A 13,146-nucleotide genomic window follows, 5' to 3' on the forward strand; every position below is an offset into this window, starting at 1 on the left:
AAAAACCTTTATTAATGCAATTGCAGACAGAAGTTGACAAACAGCACCATAGCACAAATGTTGCTGACTAAATTCTGTGTCAAACACAAGGTCTCAAGTTGTTTTATTAAACCGAAGCCCCGCCTTAGTGATGTCACTGACTACGTCATTACCTTTTTACTCCTGAGACCAAAACCCTGCTTCCATAGCTATACAAACATAGAGTTTCAGTGTTTATCTAAAAGCTAGGCAATAAATGTCCCCTCCCCAAAGCTGATTTATTGTGGAATGTCTGAGTAGTCTCTTATCTCCCACACTCCCCTGCAGAGTTCTGTCTCAGTCACACATTATAAGAGAGAGAAAGAGCAAACAACTGTGCAACAATTCTAAATCTATAATGAATATATATTTTGTTAATCTGTAGTCTAGGACCCTATAAAGGTAAGAAGGGAGGGGTCTTATAACCCCTCCCCTTCTATTAATATAACATAAGCATAATCAATTATTCTAATACATCAACCATTTGTAAAGCCCCAAATCATGACCCCTAGGTGAATCCTGACACATGAAGATCTGTGAAGTTATTTTTATGAATTATCTTTGAAAGACAGGGTTCTGAAAATGGGACATTTCTTTCTTTGCTGAGTTTGTGTGTGTCTCACACACACTCTGACATTTCTCGTCCTAATATTTATATATTTCTTAATTCCATTCTTTTACTTTTAGATCTGTGTATATTTTTGTGAATTGTTAGATATTAATGCACTGCTGTACCTAAGAACACAAGCCTTTCACTACACCCGCAATACCATCTGATAAATATGTGTATGTGACCAATAACATTTGATTTTGATTTGTGTGTTCTATTTGTCTATCTTGTGGGTTGTGAAGTATGCTTCGTGTTGGTGTGTGGGTAGGTGTGAATATGTCGGCTATAAAACACGACTTAAAAAGAGCACGGTCTCTCAGAAGCTCACACACATCGTCTGCCTTTGTCCTCGAGTGCTCCACTTACTGAGCCGGAGAGTAACCAAGCGTCTTTCTACCTCTGTGTTGGTCCCTGTCCTTACTGCTCTGCCAGTCCACTTTCATTTATCTTCTCTGTTTAAACAAGAAATTCTCCCCAAGGATGGCCTTGGGTTTTTGTTCTGCCGTGACTACAGCACAGTGGCGTGAGCAGTTTCTCTCCCCCCATCTAGCAGTACGTCTCCTCTGCATCTCTCACTCTCTCGTTCTCTCGCTCTCGTTCTTGTGCTGTCTCTTGTTCTCACTCTCTCCTTACTGGAAGTCACAGCGATACTGCTAAGTGTGGAAGGAGAGAACATCTCTCATGTTCCTTCCAATTCTCTCCTTGTTATTACTCTCCTTTCTGATGCCTCTCACTCTCACCTCTCTCTATCTCTCTCTCTCTCAATTCAATTCAAGGGCTTTATTGGCATGGGAAACATGTGTTAACATTGCCAAAGCAAGTGAGGTAGACAACACACAAAGTGAATATATAAAGTGAAAAACAACAAAAATTAACAGTAAACATTACACATACAGAAGTTTCAAAACAGTAGAGACATTACAAATGTCATATTATATATATAGATATATATATATATATATATATATATATATATATATACAGTGTTTTAACAACCGTGTACAACAGTGTTTTAACAATATACAAATGGTTAAAGGACACAAGATAAAATAAATAAGCATAAAATATGGGTTGTATTTACAATGGTGTTTGTTCTTCACTGGTTGCCCTTTTCTCGTGGCAACAGGTCACAAATCTTGCTGCTGTGATGGCACACTGTGGAATTTCACCCAGTAGATATGGGAGTTCATCAAAATTGGATTTGTTTTCGAATTCTTTGTGGATCTGTGTAATCTGAGGGAAATATGTCTCTCTAATATGGTCATACATTGGGCAGGAGGTTAGGAAGTGCAGCTCAGTTTCCACCTCATTTTGTGGGCAGTGAGCACATAGCCTGTCTTCTCTTGAGAGCCATGTCTGCCTACGGCGGCCTTTCTCAATAGCAAGGCTATGCTTACTGAGTCTGTACATAGTCAAAGCTTTCCTTAATTTTGGGTCAGTCACAGTGGTCAGGTATTCTGCCGCTGTGTACTCTCTGTGTAGGGCCAAATAACATTCTAGTTTGCTCTGTTTTTTTGTTAATTCTTTCCAATGTGTTAAGTAATTCTCTTTTTGTTTTCTCATGATTTGGTTGGGTCTAATTGTGCTGTTGTCCTGGGGCTCTGTAGGGTGTGTTTGTGAACAGAGCCCCAGGACCAGCTTGCTTAGGGGACTCTTCTCCAGGTTCATCTCTCTGTAGGTGATGGCTTTGTTATGGAAGGTTTGTGAATCGCTTCCTTTTAGGTGGTTGTAGAATTTAACGGCTCTTTTCTGGATTTTGATAATTAGTGGGTATCGGCCTAATTCTGCTCTGCATGTGTTATTTGATGTTCTACGTTGTACACTGATGATATTTTTGCAGAATTCTGCGTGCAGAGTCTCAATTTGGTGTTTGTCCCATTTTGTGAAGTCTTGGTTGGTGAGCGGACCCCAGACCTCACAACCATCTCGCTCTATCTCTCGATCTCTCTATTTCATCATATGCCACTTGTACTTTCTTGGCTTAGTCAAATTCTGACCGTAAATGCATATTACAGGCAGGCGTCATGCTATGAGTCATATTATTCTACATGGTATTTATGGTCATTGCATGGTAGCTGCCATGTGTTGTTGCCTAACCAGTACTATTTACTGCTCTATGGATATTGTACCATTTTAGTACCCTGTAATATGAATGAAACAGAAGGTGGATTTGACTAGAACAGAACATCCTATTTTTTATTGATTTGTTCTGTGCTGATGTGATTTCAGGCTTGATTAACAAGACAGATCCCATTTACCAACGTGCATCACCTGCCCCTCCACCTAAATGCATTTTATTTTTTTACTGCAAACATAATCATACTTGATTTGTTCGTAAAGCCAATTAAGAAGGCATTGGAACTCTAGCTTGGAGGCCTTGTTAGCGTTGCAATCAACAACGAATGATGCTAGCTTTAAGAGAATGAGAACTGGGCCAGCTAGTCTTCTATAATGAGAACTGGGCCAGCTAGTCTTCTATAATGAGAACTGGGCCAGCTATCCTGCTGTAATGAGAGTCCGGCCTTAACTAAAGTCATTACTGATAGGCACTTCTTGTTGAAATGAAAGCCCCCAGAAATCAATAGCCCATTTCAGAAAGCTCTGGCTCCAAACCACATTATCATCATGCTGGACCCTTCCCAATGCTAGTTGGTAAAGTGGCCTTGTATACTTGAGGGGAGTTGTCTAATAGATATTCATTATCTTTTGACAGCCCCTTGTCAACATGTAGGGTCTTACTGGCATCCTAATGCAGAAGGGAGGTTGTCGTAGTGCTGGTGGAAATGCAGCCGAGATGTAGCCTGTCTGTACTTTCTTAGTTGTTTAATTGAACCTCTTATTTAACCAGGCAAGTCAGTTAAGAACAAATGCTTATTTACAATGACGGGATACCCATCAAACCCGGACGACGCTGGGCCAATTGTGCGTTGCCCTATGGGAGTCCCAATCACAGCCGGATGTGATGGAGCCTGGAACACAGCAACAAGGCCTGCTTTAAAGGTGATGCACACATCACTGTGACTAAACAAGCAATGTGTAGGGAATCATTGTACCATCTAATCCACTTTGAAATATATTTTCAATAACCAAATAATATAGTATTTTCAGCTGTTTGAAGCTGGTGTACAAAACCCAAAGTAAAACACGCAAGAACTTGAACTTACCGCTTGTTAAACTTTCAATGAGAATGACAGATCTATAACTCTGTCAATTTGGTCGACCAAAAAGTTAACACTACAGTAACAAGACTGATTGTGTTAGAGCCAGACAGAGCAGGGGGAGGGGGGACTGTTGGAGCCAGACAGAGCAGGGGGGCTGTTGGAGCCAGACAGAGCAGGGGGGGGGGTATACATGTGCCTGAAGTGATAAACATTTGTGGTGTGCTCTCACTACCTGCTGACGATTGTGTAATTATTCAAATGACCAACATTAAAATGTGAAACCTTGTAACTTCTTTTGAAATAAGCCACTGACCGGAAACAATCGTCTCAGGAACAGTCATAGGAATTTACTGTAGCAGTTTGTATATGGAAAAAGTCAATCCCCTGCAGATTTATTGGTTGCTGCGTCACTCTAGATTTGTTGCATGGCTGAACTGCACCCTGTTGTTGGGTCCAGCTGGGTCGTAAATGCTGCTACCTTCACCCAACAGTGTTCTGCACCACAGGTATGGAGGGCTGCATTTCACTGGGGCGGAAAATGGCTGTCAGGAGCTGAGCAGAATCCATTTGTGGTACTGTATGAAGCTGGAGGGAGCTTACTTATTCTCTCTCACCCATTTCCTGTAGACGAGGAGAGTCTCTCACTCTCTCACACCTCAACTGCAACTTTGCATCTTATAAAGGGGTGAATATATCACTCCATTAATTAGGTCGTCACAGCTAGAGGGACCCGAGGGCTCAGCCGTAAGGTTTTGGGAGCGTTTCTACCCAATGCGCCCTGGTATCCATGGAAAAGTTATTTAGCGAAGGCCCCTTGGAGCATAATGCATTAAACATGGGTCTCCTTTCATCTCTGTCCCTACTTTATCCCTGCCTAATCACTCTGGGACCAACTCTAAGCTTTCCCCATCCACTGAGAGACTCCTCCACAACAGACTTGGTCAGAGTGGAGATGTCAAGTGGACTCATTTGTTTACATTTCGTGTTCAAAAGGCAACTCTTTGACGTATAAATGCAATTCACAGAACAATAAGTGGTTTATTTTGACGTGATGATGTCATGTCCTCTTTATGCGTTGCGTTTCTATATTAGAAGGGAAGCGTAGGCATACAGTTTTTTACTTATTAGAATGTATACCAGCAGTGTTTTCTGTCAGTACATGGAGAAAGTAGCCAGCCAGATAGTTCCGGTCTGGGGGGGCAGACCCTAGAAAAGGGGGATGGCCCGCGGGAATGATTTTAACATTAAACAGGTCTTGAAGTTAGTCATATTTAGTTTTACTGTAACACGAATTGTCACGATGTTTGTTCTTCAAATAATGTATTTGATTGGCTCTGCTGCTTTGGATACTTTCAGGGTAAGGAAACCAATGTAATTTTGTATTTTGGGTGAACTATCCCTTTAACAGGTATGTCAAACTCGTTCCACGGAGAGCCGGGTGTCTGCCGGTTTTTGCTCCTCCCTTGAGCTTGACTGATGAATTAAGGTCACTAATTTAGTAAGGAACTCCTCACAGCTGGTTGTCTAGGGCTTAATTGAAAGCAAAAAGCAACAACCTGCAGACACAAGGCCCTCCATGGAATGAGTTTGACACCCCTGCTTTAACAGTTTGACCTGTCAATCAATCACTGTGGGTGGGATTGTCAAGGCAGGATGTTTGAGTCAGTTCATAGGGCTTCAGACCTGTCAATCAATCACGGTGGGTAGGACTTTGAGGGAAGGCAGTAGATTAGTCATCTTGTCAGAAATAAGTGTAGTCTACTCTTTTAATTTAGTTTTATTGTGGAAAAAACGAGAGAGAAAAATGTCGTGAACATGGATTCCCTGTTGAGAAACAATATAGAATTGCAGGGAAATGGGTTTAAAATAACATTTAAAAACATGTTAGGGGGAGGACACCCAGACTCCCCGCCAGTTTGTGCACCCCCACTTTTATACAAAGTCAGGTGCATATGAAAAGACCTACAAGTGTGATTTGAAGAATGTGAAGGCGGTGTTTAACATGTGCTTTGATACACAGAAAGCCGCAGTTGACGACTCGATTGTGGACACTAAATCAAATCAGTAGGCCTATATCAATATTTAGAATAACACCATACCAAGTACCATGACATTAGCTTTTATAACCTTCAATCTGTTTTATTAGATCATTTTGATCATATTTTCTCAACTACCTATTTTTCCTGCAGTGAGGATTCAGCATCTTCACCGAATGTTTTCATCATTTATCTGCAGTAGTAGTAGCCTACCAGTATGCAGATTAGACAGCTGGTTTACTTGTCCTGATTCGATACCATGGAATTATAAATATCAAAGTATGGTTTCTAAATGGCAAAGGGATGTAGAAGATTGACTTTATTAAAGGTGTCGAACTGATTGAATAAAGTGTTCAATACTTGCTGTTTGGTCGTCAATCAAAGCACAGTAAATAGTCTATGGCCCGGGACTCTATGGCTGGCTATAGTAGGCCTATGAAACACGCTAAAGAAAATAAATGAATATGCCACAAAACAATAATTAAGTGGATTTGAACTCATCGTTACCACTTACATTAATGTACATTGGAAGTGTAAATTCGCTCACAGGAGACGGTGAAGAGAACCTCGCTCCTCCATGAAAATAAATGTGACTGTAGCCAACCAGAGAGCACAAAGATCACACGGGTACCGAGTGGTGGGACAGACAGCAGACTGACAATCCAGCAGTTTCCCTGTCATCTCTGGCTTTGTGACTGACAGGCAGGCGCCTGTCCTATAAATAGATCACTAGAAGATTCATGTCGTTCATTCGAGTGGGAGAAGGCTCTACTGACTTTTCTGACTAGCGAATTTAAACTTTTTAAATGAAAAGAAGCCTAGTTAATTAATGAAGTGGGAAAAGTAGCCGGCTGACAAAGCAGTTTATCGGCTATTTCTCCGATGGTCGGAGCTTATGGAAAACTCTTATCAGGTGACTGAGTTGCTGCTGAAGTTGAATCTTTAGGAATGAAGTTCTAGCAGGGTGCATGTCATTACTGGAGAGAAGCTTCTCTCCTCAACCCATAGAGCTTTTCTTTATCACTTTCTAGTCTCTTGTGTTCTCACAGTCTTTCTCTTCCCCCAGTGTCTCACTCACTCACTCACTCACTCACTCACTCACTCTCTAATGATGTATATGAATCTCTTCATCCAGAGGAGAGGAGTGAGTGTGTGTGGAGGGGGCTCAGGACTCTCTGAATAGAATCTAGGCCAGACACTGTCGCCAAACCTAAGACTTAATTTAACTCCTGCAGCGTGTAGCAATCCCCTTCCATGGTGCTTACAGCTGCTGCTGCCACGCGGCCCAAGTGTAAATGAAGTTTTAAGTGAGAATGGCTTGCATCATCTTTAAAGTCAACATAGCTCAGGAAGATCTAAGCAATAGTCAAACCATTATAAGCCATTTTCACACCCAAAATGATCTATTTTCTTTGGAGAGTCTTCATGCGCCAGGTATCCTTTCAACATCAGACATGTCTCTTTCTTTACCCAGCAGCCCCTGAGAAATAATGGATGTGCACGCTGAGTGTTTGTGTGAGATAGATGGAGGGCGACCTGGCAACTGACTAGGTTTTGTATGGAGAACTGAAGGCAGACTAATGAATACTGAACACTATGCTCCCAAATTCATGAAACATCACAACCTCAACTATTCCATTATTAATAATCCTGAACTCTGCCGTCCTTTTGTCTGGTCTTGCCGGTTTATACTTGATACTTAACGGTCTTTCTCTCCTCATCTCTTGTCCTTAATCTGCTCTGAACTGAGGACAGCGGAAGGCAATATGGTGGGTGCAGATGAAGGAAAGGAGATATGAGGAAGCTTCTTTAAACTATTGACACCATTGGTCCAGTGTTGTCTTGTTGCACAGGAAAAAACAATGCAAACTGATTCACACCCCCCCATTGCTTAATGCAGAATAATCACCCCCCACCACCACCAAAACACTATGGGCTAGCCTAACGCTAGCCGCAAATGTGATTGTCATGCTGTCTCTGTCATGAGCTCTTTAGGTAAACTATCTATTCATCAGGGTGCCACCCGCCAGGCAGCCCAGGCTATTTCTAGTGGGACGAGGAGGCTAGCCTCCGGGTACCTGACATTGGAAATAGATTAGCTTGAATTTCTCTCTGATCACTTAATGTGGCCATTTTTCCTTTCTCTCTGTGTGCTTGCCGATTTCTCAGTCTTTGTTTCTAAAATAGGCCGCGTCTTGCTTTACTTTGTCTCCACCCCCCCCCCTTCTCTGCATTGCTCTCCCTTCTCTTTATAGGACTCTCTCCTTTTCTATCTTTGTCCTCCCAGCTATGTAGCTCAGCTCTGTCTGCCGCCGCGCCCTGTCTGCCGCCGCGCCCTGTCTGCCGCCGCGCCCTGTCTGCCGCCGCGCCCTGTCTGCCGCCGCGCCCTGTCTGCCGCCGCGCCCTGTCTGCCGCCGCGCCCTGTCTGCCGCTGCTTTTCTCACTGTTTCTAATTTAAAGATGAAGTTAGAAATAAATAAATAAATAATATATAAGTAATATTAAACTTTATTTGTCACTTATAGACCTTACCGTGAAATGCTTACTTACAAACTCTTAACCAACATTGCAATTCAAGAACAGGTAAGAAAATATTTACCAAATAAACTAAAGTATCAATAACGAGGATATATACAGGGGATACATTATCCGTGTCGTCATTCAGCCACAACTCGGTGAAACATAAGATATTACAGTTCTTAACTTCATTGGGATAAGGGGAAGTATTTTCACGTCCGGATGAAAAGCGGTCCCAAAGTAAACTGCCTGTTTCTCAGGCCCAGAAGCTAGGATATGCATATAATTGGTAGATTTAGATAGAAAACACTCTAACGTTTCTAAAACGTTAAAATTATGTCTGTGAGTATAACAGAACTTATTTGGCAGGTGAAACCCCAAGGACAAACCATCCAAGAAAAAAAAAAGAGGTCACTGTTTCTATGGGAAACTATATTTATCAGGAACCTGGTTGCAGTTCCTATGGCTTCCACTAGATGTCAACAGTCTTTAGAAATTGGTTGATGTTTTTCTTTTGAGAAATGAAGAAGTAGGGCTGTTCTTTGAGCGTCAAGCCAAGTGGACTCTTCTGTTTAGTGCGCGTGACCAGGAGCTCGTTCCACGTTGTTTTTATCTGCTATTGAACACAGAATATTCTGTCTATATTTTATCTATTTTTTACGTTTTAAGATATCTAAGGTTGGATTAGGAACGTTGTTTGAAATGTTTGGACCAAGTTTACTTATGAGATACTTTGTTGTCATGTTGGGCGAGTTGGAACCGGTGTATTTCTGAATCAAACGCGCCAAATAAATGGACAAATAAAGGAGGGGATATAAATAAGGAATTTATCAAACAAAAGGACCATTTGTGATGTTTCTGGGACCTTTTGGAGTGCCGACAGAAGAAGATCTTAAAAGGTAAGGCATTTTTTATATCGCAATTTCTGACTTTCGTGTCGCACCTGCCTGGTTGAAATGTTTATCATGTGTTCGTATGCGGGGCGCTGTCCCCACTTTCGCCGTAAAGCCTTTTTGAAATCTGACACTGTGGCTGGAATAACAACAAGTTAAGTTTTATTTTGATGTATTACACTTGTGGTTTTATGAAGGTTAAATACTTATGGTAATTTCATTTGAATTTGTCGCTCTGCAATTTCACCGGATGTTGTCGCTAGCGTCCCACTGATCCGAAGGAAGTTCATGTCCCGTTGGTAGGATAATCGTAATCGTAGGTCATCGATTTTATTTTCCAATGATTGCATGTTAGCAAGTAGCATTGATGTCAGTGGGAGTTTACTCTCTCGCCTACGGATTCTCAGAAGGCAGTCTGATCTGCGTCCTTTCCCTCCGTCTTTTCTTCACCCAAATGATGGTGATCTGGGCCTGTTCCCGGGAGAGCAGTATATCTTTCTCGTCGGACTCTTTAAAAGAAAAAGATTCTTCCAGTTCGTGGTGTGTAATCACAGTTCCGATGTCCAGAAGTTATTTTTGGTCATAAGAGACGGTAGCAGCAACATTATGTACAAAATAAGTTACAAACAACGCAAAAAAACCTACCAAAACAGCACAACAGTAACTAATTGCAACTGATATCGAAATGATATCACAGTGTATCAAGAGTCTCTGAAAACAAGACAGTAATTATTCAGTGGCGTCCTGGGTACTCATGCTCAGGCATGAACTTTAAACACAGATGATGTCACTGCTTTGTGATGCTAGTGCCTCAACTGACCATGTTTTCATGTGTAATCACTGTTTCATTATGTAACCTCTCTCGCTGTCCCCCAGGCGTGCCCCTCTCCACCCAGTGGGGTCCCCAGGGTTACTTCTATGCCATCCAGATCGCCCAGTACGGCCTGAGCCACTACAGCAAGAACCTGACGGAGCGGCCACCCCATGTGGAGCTGTACGACGCGGCCGAGGAGAAGGACAACCGCGCGGGCTCACCCAGCGGGCCCTGGACGGTCCCCAAGGGCTGCAGCCTCACACGGCTCCACGACAAGGGCCGTGCCACCGCTGTGCGCCAGTTCAGTGCCCCAGGTAGGATGGCAGAAGCACATGTATATCTGTCATATCTGTCATACAGGGAGGTAGATGGAAATAGAATAATATTCTTGTGTGTTTCTATCTTTGTGGTGGACAGAATGCAGTGGTTGAAAATGAGGCTGGAATGTTCTGTCCTCACCTCAATCTCCGTAGAGCTTTCTTAGACCTTGATCATTATAACATCATCAACCTCTCCTTGATCGCTCTTTTGTCTTTCTCTTTCTCACTCTCACCTTTGTCTGGCCATTTTTCTTCTCTGCTCCATCTTTTTTGAAGGCTTTTCCTCTCTCTACTCATCTTTCTTAGTCCCCATAGAATTGTGCAGGTTAATGTTTTTTTCCTCATGAATCTTGCTATTGAGGCAGCTCTGCACAGCCACAAAGTCATTATTTGAACCTTAACCCACTGCTAACCCAATTTTGACTTTTCAGCTGGCAAGGGAAGTTGCTCAGTTCTGCCTCCAGGACAAGACTCGTGACGTCAACCTACTAGAATGAACTCCCACAATCCCTCTCTCTCTCTCTTCCTCCCCCTTGGGTATCTGACAAGCGGATCAATGAGTTTCATTTGATTGGAAGCTTGTGGCCTACATATCCCATACAGAGCAGATTGTGGTCACTACTGTATGTCTCAGTCGTCAATGGCAGAGAGGCGCCTGGATTCTGGGCGCTGATGCCCGTTCTTTTGTTGATCATCCTGTAATGCAGTTTTCCCCCTGCAGCAGATCGAACCCCATTAACATTAGCAGGGCCATTCTATAAGGAGACAGTGGGGTAATTGTTGTCACTAGCTAAGCTCCATATGGCTAGAGCTGTGGTCTGTGAATGTGTGAGTGCTTGTGTGTTTCGATAGGCCTAAATAAGTGTGTGTGTGTTTTTGAGAGACTAAACAAGTCTGTGTGAGAGCACAATTGAGAACCTGGGTTTGTATTTGTGTGTTGTCACGAACCGACTCAAAGTGTGTAACAAAAAAGGAGACAACGTTGAGATAAGGAATAACAAAATATATTTATTTAACTAAAGTAAACTAAATATAATTAACAATGGTGTGTGTAGTCAGTAATCAGTAGTATGTGGTTGCGTGCATAAATGTGATAATGAGGGGTGTTGAAAGGTGCCAACGCAAACAATCAAAAACAGCCACACTACTGATTACAAAATCTGTGTCTGCATGGAGAGAGTCTCCCCAATGAATGGGGAAGAGGTGCATTTATCCTGGGACACACCCGAGCCCAGGTGTGTCCTATTTCACTGACGACCCTCCCGGCTCCGCCCACCGACATCCTATTAAGGAATACAAGAGCAAAGCGAAATCAATCGGCAGACCGAGTGGAAGGGTCGTCAGTGTGTCACAATATCTGCATTTTAATTTGGATACCAGGTTTAGTATCACAATGCTCGATACCAAACCAATACCACAGCAAAAACAGAAGGCTTATTAGCCAAAGTCACAGAATGGCACTTGATCCAGACAGATGAACCCAGGTTCTGCTCTGTTCAATTGCCGGGCATCTTTTGAGTTAAATACATTTGAAATGTTTTACGTCAGACTTCAGATACAGCCAAGTATGAACCAATTAAACAATCTAACTACATAACAACATCATGGTAAATACCTTTTTTGAATGCTAAATCTCTATTGAAAAACGGTGTAAATCAAGATGTAGCCTAGGCCTATGCACAATACAGGTGAATGCATATTCAATAGGAGTGTGTGCATGCGTTGAGTTATTCAGCTTGTTTTGGCTGATTTCATGGGGTACAGATGACAATCTGTTTCCCTTCCATGTGACACTTATGTTACTGTACTGATCAACAACATTTGCATAGAAGTAGCTTCTTTTATAACATTGCCACTGTCTCTTTAACTAGTAATGAAGTCGTTCACGAACCAAGAGGGGTCCGGCCTGTCGGAGCCCTCAATTCTCTGAGGCAATAAATCTTTGACAGAGAGAGAGACATGAGGGAAACCGATAAAGTGAATTAATTATGTTTTTGGTGGAAAGTTAACCTACAAAGCTGGGAGCTACCAGTATCTTCTTGCATTGTAAAGTATTTTAGCCTGTATGGACATTGTTTTGCGAACAGTAATTAACAGTTTCAACTTTTCTACATGCCGTGTCACATTATTCAAGTGTTAACTTGTGTGCAGCATGAGTGAGGAGCTAAAATAATGCAGCCCAGACTCCCAGTGCAGGCTAACAGTGAGTATGTGGAGCTAAAATAATGCAGCCCAGACTCCCAGTGCAGGCTAACAGTGAGTATGTGGAGCTAACATGATGCAGCCCAGACTCCCAGGCTAACAGTGAGTATGTGGAGCTAACATGATGCAGCCCAGACTCCCAGTGCAGGCTAACAGTGAGTATGTGGAGCTAACATGATGCACTCCAGACTCCCAGGCTAACAGTGAGTATGTGGAGCTAACATGATGCACTCCAGACTCCCAGGCTAACAGTGAGTATGTGGAGCTAACATGATGCACTCCAGACTCTCAGGCTAACAGTGAGTATGTGGAGCTAACATGATGCACTCCAGACTCCCAGTGCAGGCTAACAGTGAGTATGTGGAGCTAACATGATGCACCCCAGACTCCCAGGCTAACAGTGAGTATATGCAGCTAACATGATGCAGCCCAGACTCCCAGTGCAGGCTAACAGTGAGTATGTGGAGCTAACATGATGCACTCCAGACTCCCAGTGCAGGCTAACAGTGAGTATGTGGAGCTAACATGATGCACCCCAGACTCCCAGTGCAGGCTAACAGTGAGTATGTGGAGCT

The 13,146-nt window shown here is 42.7% G+C and overlaps 1 protein-coding gene across 1 annotated transcript in view; it reads left to right on the top strand.

Annotated features, from left to right (window-relative positions):
- The window catches only part of glceb (glucuronic acid epimerase b), a 92,335-nt gene that overhangs the window by 66,827 nt on the left and 12,362 nt on the right, over positions 1–13,146 (top strand). Inside the window, exon 4 of the mRNA XM_065012340.1 lies at positions 10,112–10,363. Within this exon, the coding sequence (XP_064868412.1) occupies positions 10,112–10,363 (252 nt within the window). The remainder of the gene's footprint in view (positions 1–10,111; positions 10,364–13,146) is intronic.

Source organism: Oncorhynchus nerka, linkage group LG27, assembly GCF_034236695.1.
Source record: "Oncorhynchus nerka isolate Pitt River linkage group LG27, Oner_Uvic_2.0, whole genome shotgun sequence".
Classification (NCBI taxonomy): domain Eukaryota; kingdom Metazoa; phylum Chordata; class Actinopteri; order Salmoniformes; family Salmonidae; genus Oncorhynchus; species Oncorhynchus nerka.